A 14,983-nucleotide genomic window follows, 5' to 3' on the forward strand; every position below is an offset into this window, starting at 1 on the left:
AATCTATTGGGCGCAAGCACTGTGCTTCAGCCAATGGAGAGGAAAGAGGAAATGGGTCTGGAAGGTTGACAGGCGGGGAGCTGAGGATGACCATATAAGGTAAAATCTGCAGTCAGCAGCCGCCAGAGCTCAGTCAGTGCAGCAGGAACAGTAGGGGGCTCCTGGAATACAGACTGGGAATCAGAATGACACATCCATGGCCACACACACAATTTAAGTTACATCTGTCCATGTGGCTGCACAGAATATGTGGAGGTGGACTTTGAAGTAAAGCCAATGAACTCATTTCCTTTGTGTGTGCCCCTTTTTTCCTGTTTCTCTTTTTCCTCATCTTTGCTGCTCTCATTCTCCTGTTTTCCTCTTTTCTGTGAAGTGACGCATGCGCATCCTGTTCAGAGACTGGAATCCCAACAAATATGTCCAACATATGGTTGGATCAATATGAAATATTTTGGCTTCAACGTGATACTAAATCAATACCTGAAACAACAAATAAACAGACTCGGGTGACTGATGACATGAAATTATAGCAGTATAGATTTATTTTCATTGATATAATGAAAATAATTATATCAATGAAGTTTTTTTTTTTCTATTTTAAAAAAGTAAATCTATTCCTGTGATGGTAAAAATGAATTTTCAGCATTACTATTCCAGTGTCACAATGATCCCTCAGAAATCCGTTTAATATGCCGATTTGGTGCGCATGCTTTTATTATTATTAATAATAATAGCAATGTTGAAAACGGTTGTGCTGCTTAATATTATTTTTTTGTTTCAGGATTCTTTGATAAATAGGAAGGTCAAAGAAACACCATGTTCCTTACTGTTTTCACATTGTCATGACAAGAAAGATCCTCAAGCAATTTTATCACATTTCATCTAGGTCACAGTGTCAGATTATGCCATTTTGACTCCTAAATTCTTACTGTGTTGTGGACAGACTAGAAACAGACTACACGTTGCTTCCCAACCATTCATCGCTCGCCGTCTTGCTGTCTGACTGTCTATCCAAATTTTCTCTTTAGCAAAGAAGAATATAATGAATGATTTGCTTGGCTAAATGCTGATTCCAGTACTCACCGTGTTGCTGAAATGCCTCAGCTATCGTTTTTCTTTTTTCCCCTCTGTCTTGGTAGTTCCGTGGAACCATCATAAAGGCAGGAGTATTGTTGCCATAGCTCCAGAAACCTCTAATGTGCCACCTAGAAGCACCAATACAATCGTTTCTTTTTCATTTCGCCTTTTGAAAAGCTGTGTACGGAAGAGCTTTTGTGTGAAAAATGAAACATGCTAGTCTTTCTGTTGTGAAGCATGAAGCATCACGGACCCCACGTCCGTTGGTTGTCATCCACGATATAAAAGATAAAACATTTGATTCTTGCGTCCCGATGGCCATTGTAGTTTACTAATCACTACAACACCCTACGTCAAACAGATTTTGGCTAAATCTGGGCTGATATCGTGTAGTCTGAAGATGGCATTAGTCTTATCACCCATTGGTCATTTTACTAAATTTACAAAAATTATCATATCATATGTTATAGTCAACATTGCCCCACAAATGCTGAACTCGAAACATTCCTATTAGAAGAAACCGCAGAAGACTGAATCAAATGTCCAGGTATGAAGTTTCAAAGTGAAAACTTGTCACTAAATATACACTATGAAAGTCTGCTTCCTTACTAAATCAGGATTTGAGCTCTAAAGGGAAATTGTTGCCAATATCATAACAGAGGCAGGCAGCATACGGGTAAATGGCAGTTTCCTGCAGGATGGTTCATATTTCGTGCTATAAACTAAACATTAGATGTGGTCAGGCAGAAGGGATGAAAATTAGTCACTCTGGTCGGTGTGAATGGAAAGTAGGAATTCAAGGCCTGCGGAAGGCTACAACCATCCGTTTCCCACCGCTTCCTTCATATGTTAATGAGGGTATACAGCTGAGAGAAGGGGGAGGGTGTTGAGAGAAAGACAGACAACATGTGATTAGTTAGACACCTGATGGTCTCTTGAAGGGAAAGACAATAAGAGTCTGAGTCATGCTGCTCTGCCTCCCACACAAAGAATCCAGCCACAACCCATCTGAAACTCCCCCAGACTCAAGACATCACTACAGAACATCATTACTCCTTACAGCAAAACGTGCAGGTCAGTAAAAAAAAAAAAAACACACACATACAAATGCCTTCACTTAGGAGCAGGACATCTTGTCATGACATGCCACATTCAGGTAAAGATAAAAGGCAGCTCATTCCATCAAAGAGTAAGACAAGCAGTGTCTTAGATTAAATGAACATTTAAAATGGACCCACTTTATATTAGGTGGCCTTAACTACTATGTACTGACATTTAAATTAATAATTTGATACAATGCACTTATTGTGTGTACATGCATGTTTTTACATTGTACTTACATTTTAAAATTACCTGCATGTAATTAAAATAATCTGTAAATAATTTCTGTAGTTACATTTATAATTATACTGTTGACACTTCCCTTACACCAAACCCTACCCTTAAACTTACCCATACCACCACACCTGTCCCTAACTTTACCCGTATCCCACCTCATTATCAGCAAAAGTGTTTTGCAATACAATATAAACACAATAAGTACATTGCAATTATTTTTTTTATGCAAGTACACAGTAGTTAAGGCCACCTTATATAATGTGGGACCAGTAAAATTGACTTAAAATTCACTAAAAGTATTTGTAAACAAATGTAAAAATCCACAATTCAAAATTATAAATAAATACATATATACATTTTCTTGCTGGTCAGAAAATAACAATAAATAGCCAGTAATAAAATAAAAAAAATATTTAAAATAATTAATATAATATTTAATAAGTAAAATAAAAATCAATCATTATTTTGTCTTCAAGTGAATTTAGGCATCACAACATATTAAGGTAAAGTATGAAAAAGGAAAATTATTTTGATATTTGCTAAAGGTTTAACAGCGTTATGAAATTATTTGTGTTTTGAAGGTTAAATTTACATGTCAGATGATGGCAAAGGTAATCTAAATTTTAAAAAGAGAGACATGAACATGTGAGACGAAATGACCAATATCGAACATTACCGGAAAAAAAAAAATATATATATATATATATTAAAGGAGGACCAAAGGAATGCTGTCCCAAGTTCTGTGACAAAAGTTCCGGTAAATTTCCAGAAATCCTGGAAAGTTTCAGGAAACTTTGCAATTCTAGTCTTTACACTGTCAACCCACCCTCATTTTGCCACAGGGGCCTGCTGATATACGAGTCTCTTAATACCCTCATCATGACTCGCCTCACGCTGTCCAAAACCTGTATTACTTAAAACAAGATATTTTGAGAAATGTCTGTTTTCATGTTCCACAGAAGGAAGAAAGAAAGTCATACAGGTTTGTAACAACATGAGGCTGAGTAAATGATACATTTAGATAAGCATACTGAAACGTCGCTCCTTACTGGGAAACAAAAGAATGGGTCTGAGGATTTTGGGGAATCAAGTGAGAATGAAGAGTTCCCATACAGATTTGTGCAGGACCTGACATACACACAAGAACAATAGCTCCCCCAGAGCCAGCTGTCCGATTGCAGGGGGCTGCTGGGAATGGGGTGGCCTGGGAAGATAGAACATAGACAGATGCAGTGCTACATTGAATCAGAGCGGATACTTAGGGAGGGGTGCAAATGATGAAGCAGAAGGACAGCAGGCACAACACAACATAGACACAAAGAAGCAACAATAAATAAAAAAAGTGGGAAAATAAACTAAAGTGAAGAGTTGTTTTTGGAGGCTAAATGTAGTTAAAAAAAAAAAAACCTTACAAAGCAGGCTATGACAGAGCTGCGTCCACTCACAAAACCCCCTGATGATGGTCTAAACTAGTCTAAAAAAATAGTGTCTAAACATGTAGACTATAAAAGCACTGACATTCAGATTCATTCACAAAAACCTTGAAGTTTCGGCAAAAACGTTTAATCCCAGCTCATTTCAGTCCTACGTCAAAGAAACGGACAGATGGATCAAGCAATCTGCTCAGAGAAAACACACAACAGTGAGAATTTTTTCACATATTAATACATTTCTCCTCACACTTGCATTGTGCGTCTAAACATCATGGTCGGAATGACAAAGGATTTATACTGGTGTAATCCATGACTTTTTAAGCGGACCTGAAACCTGAGCTTTACAAATGCTTCAGGAAAGCAGCTTGCAGTTACCGACAACGAAACTGATAATGTAAATAACACAAGATAAATATAAGAGTCGGTTGTAACTGAGCTCGTCTGGCCAGGCAGCCTAGCGCTTGAGTGTGACATCATTTACGAGCGGGCGCGCGTGTTCGTGTGTGACGCTGATGACAGGCTTCGGGATCCAGGCGAGAGCCCGAAGAGGTTTGGATGTCACAGTCGTGTCTGAGCGCTCTCTAATTACAGAGCGCTGTTCCGCTTGTCAACACCACTGCTCTGGGTTGTCGTGCTAATCTCGCCAGTATTACCCACAGTAATCTGAGATGTGCCAAATGACACCATCGGATATACAAATCTAACACTTTCTACAGATGGCTACCAACAAAATACTAAACTTATAATTCTGCCTTTATGTGGAACACACACATATTTTGAGAAAATTGTTTTTGTCCATAAAATGGCAGTCAATAGTAACCAAAACTATTTGGTTGCAAGCTTTCTTCAAAATATCTTCTTTCTTTGCTCATTGGGGTTAGTAAATTATGTTTATTTTTTAAGTGAACTATCCCTTCAAACTTGAAGTATGGTCATTCTTATGAAATGTTATGCTCCCAGGAAGTGAGTGCTTGTATATTAAGATAATGCATAGATCCAATTATAGAAACAAATTTTTGTTCACAGAGAAAATCTAAAAATGATTGTAGAGAAAACAACATTATTATATTACAATAAAAACTCGTTGTTTTCACAATGGCTATCAAATGTATCTTTGTTTTGGGCTGTATAAATGTAGCTTTAAATGTATCACTTGAAAATGAATGGTTATGTTGAATACAATTCCAAACAATATATAAACATAAGTTACTTTAACTGTAAATACTATTGTTGGGTACTGTTCTTTAGAGACCCACCAACTGGTGCCAATTATCAGTAGAGCTGATAAAGTTGAAAAGTATAAATATTTGAAAAGTATTTCAGTCAAACCAATCATCTGTCTTTTACATAGAACTGAAAACCAGTACAAAAAGAAAGAAATTGGGAAATGAAAGCCACTCCTTTAAACTATCTGGGAAAAAAAATCTGAGAATGAACCACATGTTTCAACGTGCACTAACATGCAGACTCACTAAACCCACTGACTAGGTGAAACACACTTCATCCCAATGAAGCAAATCTCTGGCTTTGTAACACAAGCAGACGGTGGAAGTCAGCGACAGAAGGTTAAAGAGGGTAGTGCATTAAGTTCCGAGGTAACAAAATCCCTACAGGCCCATGATCTTCATCCCACATCAGTCTGCTGTAGATCCAGCTCACAATTTTGACTTTTTTTCATCACATTTGAACTCAGAAAGCCTTTAGGAAAGATATTTTAACATCATTGTGTAAATAAAATACTGTAGGTGCAATTGTCAATACTGTTGCAGCAATGATGACCCTTTTTGTGTTATGGATGAAAATGATTTATGAAAATTTATGTTTTTAGCATTAGCACAGTCACTTGGGGGTACAGCGGTCTAGATAATTTGTGATTTTAAACGTCTAAAGTGTTGTCGCAGTGGAGTAAAACAAGTACTTTTCAGAATAACATGGGCAGAACATGCTCACCAACATCTCAAAGTAGGGATGCTCATAACATCATTTTGACCGATTAATACTAATCGGCTGAACCGTGTTGAACAAGTCATTTGAAAAAAATTGACGCTTGCTGCAAAGTTAAAATATGTTATACATACAAAAAAATGGGTTGGAGAGAAAACAAACAAACAGATAATTCGCTTATAAGTTGCATTGTATTATTATTACTACTAAAATACCGGTAAACAAAGCAAAATAGTTTACAAACGTTATAAACCTAGCTATAGGCTATTTTAGTTCTCCTCACTTCACAACAAACTGTATTCAGAACAGAACAAGACTGAAAAATTGGTATATAAACGTCAAGCCAAAATGAATTCATTTGAAGCGAAACTGAAACCGACGTTGGGCTCACGTAGACAACCTCACTCATTCGACAAATCCAAATGTTTCCATAATCGTGATGTATTTTGATGCCAACAATTATTTATTATACAAACTAGGCTTTTAGTTGCAATATCCACGTTAAACATCCTCCTTCACAACTGCTTGGCATAACAGACTATTTCAGTTGAGCAGTGTAGCTTATATGGTTGGTATGTTTGGCATTTTACTTTGATAAAGAACAGGCTATGATGTTAAGTTGGCAATGCTAGAACTGATATGTGCGCTTGAGGCGATCTGTGCGATCACTTGAATTATTTCCTTATAGTTCATATAGTTTCCTTAACAGCAGAAACAACTTAAAATACTTAATTTATGGTCATACTGATACATTTTTTTTATTATTTATGTAGACGCACAATAAAAACAAAACATTGTGCTTTTTTAAAATAAAGAAAAACAGGATGCCGACTTCTACTGCCTGGGTTTCCTTTAAATTAACTTGTTTGTGGATCTTGTCACAACAATTAACCGAAAATCAGTATATAGCAAATTTTCAGACCACAAAACCAGTTACTTTTCTTCTTTTCCAGAGTCAGGACATAATCTCCTCAGCTTCTTATTAGGTGTAAGAATGCTCCGCTGAAGCCATGTTCTTCTCAAACTTTAAATAAATACTTCACCTAAAATATTTACTAGCCTTCATGTAGTTTTAAATCTGGATGCTGCTTTTAATACAGAATATAAAAGAAGAAGAAATTGAATCTTCTCACTCATTTTTTCCATAAAAAAAAAATAAAACGTACAAGTCAATCGCTCTGAGAGAAACAGACTGAAAAATGTCATTATTCGCTGATAACCTCATTCTAGTGAGAACCGAATCAGTCAGATTTGTGAACACATCATTAAGAATTTTAGACTGAATCAAATGGTTCACTGAAAATTACATACTCAAAAAAATTTGTTCACAGTTTTTACCTTTTTTTCCCCTTTTTTGGAGCTTGACAAGCTTCTTGATCATCATGAACTGTCTTTATATTGAACAGAGAAATGTGAAGTCTGAGGAAATAATACACTGAATTTGTGAATACAAGTTAAACTATCCCCTCAGATAGTAGAAAGCTTCAGATGTAGAAGCTGAAATCTAATCATACCGATCGAAGCAACACATTAAAATGTACAGATTTGGTTATTAAAGTTTTCAACTAAACGAAACCTCCTTCCCTGGATAACCAATTTTTCCTAAAAACAATTCAAGGCTTACACACAAAATGTCAAGAAAGTGTGTCCTCACTAAATGCTAACTACTAAAAACATCACAGCCAAACAGAAAATATTTGATGATTAAAATACAACTATGAGTGAGATATTACAGTATTTGTGTCAAAATTGAAAACATACACTACCATTAAAAAGTTGTGTCAGTAAGATCAGAAGTTGAAAGTAAACACATTTATAATGTTGCAATGAAAAAAAAATTGGGGGGAAACCACAATACATTTAAGTAGCACAACAATAATAATAAATGTTTCTTGAGCACCAAATAAGCATAATATAATGATTTGTGATGGATCATGTGATGGATTTGATGCTGAAAAATCAGCTTTGCCATCACAGGAATAAATTACATTTAAAAATATATTTAAATAATAAAAATACTCACAATATTACAGTGTTTACTGTATTTTTGATCAAAAATAAAACGCAGCCTTAGGAGACTTTAAAAAATGATATATATATATATATATTACAGACATATATATGTATATTACAGACCCCAAACTTGACAAAAACCATCCCATCACCCGTTTCTCTCACCTTATAGTTTGATCAACTTTTTTTTAATTTTTTTTATACTTATTCCAAACTAGATTGATTAGCCATCAAAAACAAATGAATATAAAATGCCAATGGATATAGAACCAACAATACAATTTAAGCACAGTGTAGTTTTACAGATCTCTCACCTTATTAAGGGGCAAAACCATAAAAGCACCACCTCCGCTGGCTTCCACGATTATGGCAACAAATTTGGGGTTAACCGCGCAGAAGGCGCTGTCCCATGTGACCCGGGACACCCTGATGTCATCGTAGCACTGGTCATTCTTCACCGCCTGGCCGAACACATGCCGGAACTTGCTCTGTCGTACAACCCGTCTGAACATATCTGCAGGGAAGAACAGGACGAGAATGATGAATGAAGCAATCACATGACCTGAACGCTTGAGTGCTTTCACTGAACATATATGAGCCACGTACAGGAAACACCATCTGAACTGATTGAGATGCCATTCATAGTAGCATTTGTTAAAGACTAGTAGATCTGCAAAAATCAACATTACGGTTTCCATTTATGCACCCCATCACATTAGTGCACTGCAATCTGTAATCCAATGATGTTATGACACACATTTCAGTGCAAATGGCAGTCTTACAGTTTAAACAGTGTCTTGATCCACTGGCTAGTTTAAATATAATCCTAAAACATGACAAGTGCTGCAGCCTTTGCACTAAAAGTCAATAATTACCTGAGCAGAACGGTTAAAACGAGAATGATTAAAACTCAAATGATTTCAAAGTGTTTGGCACATATAAATATGATGAAATCCATTTCAAATAGCGCTGCTGAAAATTGCTGAAAAGCAAGTTCAAAGTGAGACAAACTCGATTAAACAGCACACGTACCAGATGGGTTCACTATCCCAAATGTGGAAAAAGCCAGAATAATAAATCCCCACACATTTTAGCATCAATATCGTGTATGTGCACATCCGCAATAGTCAAGATGTCAAGTATAGGCATTGTAGTTGATCCGTACAGACCATGTGAGAACTAAAAGAGAACTAATTTCTAAACTTGCATTCTGTTTTCTGTGCGCAGACACAGAGCAGCAAAGACAGCACGCAAACACTGAATTCCATTCTCTCCTGTGTCGGTTTGTGCTTGAACGGACACGCAAAATTGTCTCAAAACACCCGTCTTGGTGAGTATCCTCATGAACAGTCGCTTATGGCTTACGTGAACGCAAACAACTGAGAAAGAAAACGGGTGTGTATCATTATATAGGTTCCATGCATTCAGTCTTAGTGACAGCAGCCTAAAATTCTTGCTTCTGTCTATGTCATTAATATTAATCAAACAAACTTTTGTAGCTTTAACAAAGATTAATTATATTTAATTTATACAGTGAAGACTATGCAGTGGTATCTTACGTTTGTTGAGTCAATGTCTGTACCTGAATACTGTGAAAAACAAAGCACATTTATTTCATTTGCATCTTTGTTCTGTTGTATTTATCCATGCTTGTAATTTGTTTATTTTCTTCTATGCGGATTCAGTCCCCTACAAAATTACCCCAATAATTCTAGAATGATTCATTATTTCCAAATAGAGCCGTTTGCGTGTGGCAATATATTATCACACAAAAACTAAATATCGCAATGCAATTTTTTCCAATATCGTTCAGCCCTAGTACATTACTCACCCTATTTCAAACAAAAAACTCCATATAAGCATCAACACATCACACTGGTTTCTATGCTATCCGTTTCAGCTTGTCTTGCTGTAATTCTAATACAAACCTGAATAACAAGAACATTCTGTCTTCATGCCATTTCACAACGAAAACAACTGAGGCCCAACTAAAACAGTAGAGAAACTAGGGCTGGATTGAGACGAACTGTCAATGAAGAAGAAAAAAAAAAAAAAAAAGTCCAATCCTCATTGCTCGAGGATCAATAACAACGTGCTTAAGTCTGTAGTTCACACCCAAATAAGCACATTTAGTCTTACATTAATTAAATCGCTTCATAATCTTATATTCATAATCTTGGCAGGAGGTGAGACTCTGTGCTTGATTCTAGTAGCATCTTATTTGGTAGACCAATGTTTGGTCATGAGATTATTGCACGAACATGTACTTGGCTGACTAACAGTAGAGGTATTTCCCCAAACATTTAGTCCACTTAAACCCCTCCCCTGCATGCTCCCGTTCATCTGCCTCCATTTTTGAGTGCCATGGCTCAAAATCCAATCATTATCCATAGTCCCATAAGTGTAGTTCCAGTAGCAGTCCACAGTGAAGTGTAGAGGACAAGGTGCCCTGAGGCCGGTGTAACAGCAGGGTGGAAATGAGGTCAGGAAGCATTTGCTGTTGGTGGGTGTGGCTGTTTGACTAAGGAAGAAATATGAACTTTGTTTCATGGTAATACAATGTAAAGCATAAAAGGTTTTACACTAAATCCTATGCTACAAATGTAAGCATGACCTGCTGATACCGATTTTTGCTGATTCTGATTTTTTCCCCCAAAGAGCTATAATTGACAGCATATGCAATAAAAAATCTACTTTTCTGAAATACATTTTAATTTGATAAAAAAAAATAAAAGTAAAAAGACTAACACACTAGGAATAAATAATATTGTTTTTCTGGTAATCAAATGAAGGCATAAAACATTAAATTTATTTTTAAATCAAATTAAATTTAAATAAACCCTTTCATTTTTGGGCAAAGTGCTGCACAACAGAGGTTTAATGTTAAAATTAAAACATGGAAGAAAAATTATGTGATTATTCCTTTAAAAATAAATGTAATTACAGTATTGTTATCAGTAGTAGTAGTAGTACATTAAGACTAGTATACTGTACAATAGTAATACAATAAAACTATACACAATAGTAATATATTAAAGCTACACTATGTAACTTTTCCACTAGAGGTCGCCTGTTCAAAACAAAGGCGTAGTTTGATGACGCCACGTTTGAGCGCAGAATCTTGGGACATGTGGTCTTCACCTCACAGCCGGTGGGAAACAGTCAGGATAGGACTCGGGCAGAAATCATGTTCATGGATGCGATTATTAACGTTACTGTAGTCTGAAGCAGAGCAGGAGCGAGTGTTGTGGAGCTGAGCAAGGCCGCAGGAGCGATTGAAGAGCGGGACTGTTATTATGGCATAATCGCTGGCGGGACTTTTATTATGACACGGTTGCCGGCGGCACTTCCTCTTCTCCAGTGCTGAGTGTGAGGTAACGCAGCTCTGTTTATCGTATTAGATATATCTGAGTGTGTTGAAAAGGAAGTTATGACGTTCGCTCGGCGGCTGCTATGACACTTGTTCACAATGCAGTGAGAGTAAAGTGTTTCATTGAATAAAACCGGAGACCGAGGGTGACGCAGATATGACGCAATCGACAGGCGACTCCCTCACACGCATAGCTCACACGTCCCGGTTCCTTGGTTAAAATAGCAATTTTCTCACGATTTACAAATAGTTGAAAACATTTGGGATATTCTAAGTACTCAAATGAACAAAATATATAACACTGGCCTAGTGGTTTCTGGATGTTTTACTGCAAAAATCCTACATAGTTCACCTTTAAAGTTAAACCAAACTTTTATTTTGACGGGTTGCCGTGAAGATCTTGAGTTTCTGTGTGTATATGATATGACATTATTTCTCAAATTAAGTAGTAAAATTCTCATGAACTTCTTCTTCTGAGCTGCTTTGATAGTTTATGTCGTCATATAGTAACACCACGAGCGTCACGTGCTTCTGTGTGTGTGGGAAATGAAACCTGTGCGGCTGTGCCATTCATTCATTTACACAGAACATGTAGGACTCATATTCAAATAGTCTTCTTGCGGTTTAATATCCTCAGACACTAGTCCCATCTCGATGTGATTTAAATGTACTGACATACTTTGATTTATTCATCCAAATTTTGGATTCAGTCTGTGTTTTCCACTTGTATAGTCAGTGGTGCGTGCGCTTTTGGTGTGAGCTTGAAACATGCGGGAATAAGTAAAATTATGCGCAATAAAAGCACTATTTAATCGGAGCGAATGAGACGAGTCAGTGAGAGGACATTGGTGTGTCACTTCGCTGTCGGAGAGAAGAAAGCGAGAACGCACAGCTGACGTTATTTACTGTGCCGCTGGCAACTAATCAAACCGATCCGGGCCGATCATGTGGAAAATTGTCAGATTCCGATTCCTGGCTGGTCGATCAGTGTATCTCTAATATTTGTAAAAAAAATATATATATATTATTTTTTTCACATATTTTGTTTACTTTAACTTTTTTATACACTGGGACACTGAGAGATGAGACAGGAAATGATAAGGAGACAAGGTGATTGGGATCAGGAAATGACCTGAACATTTGCAATAACCGTTTCCTAAACCCCTTTTAAAAGAACACACAAACTAAACATTAGTCAGAGACTCTCAGTTTCGGTGACTTTGGGGCGTGGGGGAACCCACAGTTCAACATAAAAAATAAATAAAAAAAGACCGCCTGAAGACTGCCTACCTTATTTCAGTCATCATGATGCTACATCTCACACTTCCTTCAGCACCACAGAAGGCCTCGCACAGGGCACTTCTGTAGCAGGTTCATTCAGCTGAAGGGCTCTAAATACCACACTTACTTCAAACAAACTTAACTTCTGCCATTTCCTCATTCCCACCCCTTTCATTGCCTCATTTCCCATAAGTTGCCAAGGTCGACCGCCTGACATAAGGATCTGGTAACATAAATTCAGAAGGGACTGCAATGTCTCAGGGAGCAAAAGTGGAACTGAAAAGGTTTGTTTGGGCAGCAGAGATGGAGCTTCTCATCAAACTTCTCAAAAAGTAGCTTTAGGTTAAACAAAATGTATTTTGTGCAAATAAGGATGTACAGAAAAACAGTCCGAGGCACAGAAGGTCACTGTTACACCACTTCTCTTCTTGGCTAATGCTCATTTGATTAAAGCAGCTAATGAAATGAATCATCAGGGAGCGACAAGACAAGACAAAAAAGATCTCCAAGAACAAGCTTTATCTTGTAACTTGTATAATAGGGTTGTGCCGATAAACTATAGTATTGTGTATGGACGATAATCAGATATCGCCGATGGCTGATGTCTTCCCTAATTTCATAACGACATCACGACATCACCACATAACCACACTTGCGACACACGCTTATGAGGATTGAGTAATGAAAATGTTTTTAAAACAGACTACAAAACTACATCCCACATCAAAATTTAATTGCAAGGTGATCTAGTCAAGTTAAACATTTTAATGACACTAATAACAATACAATTACAAATTATGAAAAATCAAATGCAGCTTCAAACGCAGACAAAAAAAAAACATTGTGTTTAACAAGAAATATTCTCATACTCATTTCCCCCCCACTATTATCATTAATGTAGTCCACAAGAGAAATATTAAGCCAAAAAATTAGACACCGTTATCAGCACTGAGGTATAGGGTAAGAAAATAGGCATTTAATCAACTACTTGTAATATTTGGTTATAGTGTGCTGTTTGATTGTATGATTCATTATATACATTTATTTCTGAATAGTTCAGTTACAATGTCAACTAACTTGTTTCAGTTATTACATAATCTCCTGACTCCATATAATATCCATTACTACAATACGAGTGATACAATACTTAAAGGGAACAAAACAGAAACCTCAGGAGAAAAAAAGTTCTTAGTAATTCAAACTGAGATGGAATAAAGAAAAATAACAGGAAAAAAAATCTAATTAAAGTGTAAGTAAATAAGTCCAAATATTAATTTATTAAATTGAGAAAAAAAAGTGACAAAATTGAAAATAAAAAAAGTGTGGAGCAATAAATAAAAAAAAACGAAGCACACAGAGCTGTGGACAGATAAATGCATGGAAGTGTAAGAATTTAAAGAAAAAGAAAAAAAAGGTCATGCATGCCTCAACTGGCTCAGTACACTTTTCATTTTCAAGCCTCTGCAAAGTTTCTGTCAAACATTATGCTTGCATGAGCATTCAGAGGCACTGCTTGCATTCTCTTGTCTGTTTTAATCAATCACTACATCATCTCTAGGATATAAAACAAGCCCAATATACATTCCAAACATAAAGGTATAATTCAGAGCATGTAATGCAATACCTCACCATTGTGAAATTCATCATTCACCACTCCTCAGTCAAAATCCAGATAAAATCAAAGCTTACGCAAAAGTGAATCACAGTTTTACACTCAATCTACACCAGGAGCAAGTGGCAAAAACTACAATCGCTGCCACTGCAAGCAGCCAACATTGCTACAGTGTATATCGTGTGTGAGGAGAGAAGCGCTTGTAGTATATTCATAGTCATTTCCTCTGTGAACACTGGCCCATAAAAGTGATAATCAGATGGTCTTACTGTGCCAGAAGGACAACCTCACACAAACAGCTCCGGAAAAGATCTGGTCTAGAATGGTGTTCTCACACAATAAAACGCAGTAAAAACTGGAGTGAACCTTTGAAAAACGCATTCTAATTCCAACAACGCCTTTGGGCTATTTACAGTGACCCAAACCAATCATGTTCAACACTGTAAACTCTTAGATAATGATTCTCTCAGTTAGAACAGCAAGGTGTTAAAACTTTAAAACCCAATCCAACCGGACAATATAGCCTGGCTTAAATGCCGTCTTCAAACGATTCATTGGGTAAAGTCCTAGGCTATGCTAACAAACAGTATGTAATACTAGGGTGAATCCAGAAGCAGTTAAAGATAGAGATCAACTGTTATTAAAATTCTGGTCGATACAAGCCAATTATTATTTTCATGTTACGGCTGTTAACTGGCCATTGTCTACAATTAAATATACACATATAAACATTCATCAACGCACACATCAGTTATGGTAAATGAAAGCTCAAGCATGCTTCCTTGACGTGCGAGAACCAATGAGGTTCTTTTCTTGTGTGTTACGCAGGACGTTTGAGATTAAGAACCAATGAGGTTTGTTGAAGTACGGTTGAGCTTCTGTTTATTGCTGATCAATGTTTATTGTTTATTGATG

General features: G+C 36.7%; 1 protein-coding gene across 4 annotated transcripts in view; it reads right to left on the minus strand.

Annotated features, from left to right (window-relative positions):
• coro1ca (coronin, actin binding protein, 1Ca) overlaps positions 1 to 14,983 on the minus strand; it is a 74,877-nt gene that overhangs the window by 26,533 nt on the left and 33,361 nt on the right. For all 4 annotated transcript variants that reach the window (XM_079816190.1, XM_079816193.1, XM_079816191.1 and 1 more), the window contains one exon: positions 8,120 to 8,319. In XM_079816190.1, the coding sequence (XP_079672316.1) occupies positions 8,120 to 8,319 (200 nt within the window). The remainder of the gene's footprint in view (positions 1 to 8,119; positions 8,320 to 14,983) is intronic.

Source organism: Gobio gobio, assembly GCF_949357685.1.
Source record: "Gobio gobio genome assembly, chromosome: 4".
Taxonomy (NCBI): Eukaryota; Metazoa; Chordata; class Actinopteri; order Cypriniformes; family Gobionidae; genus Gobio; species Gobio gobio.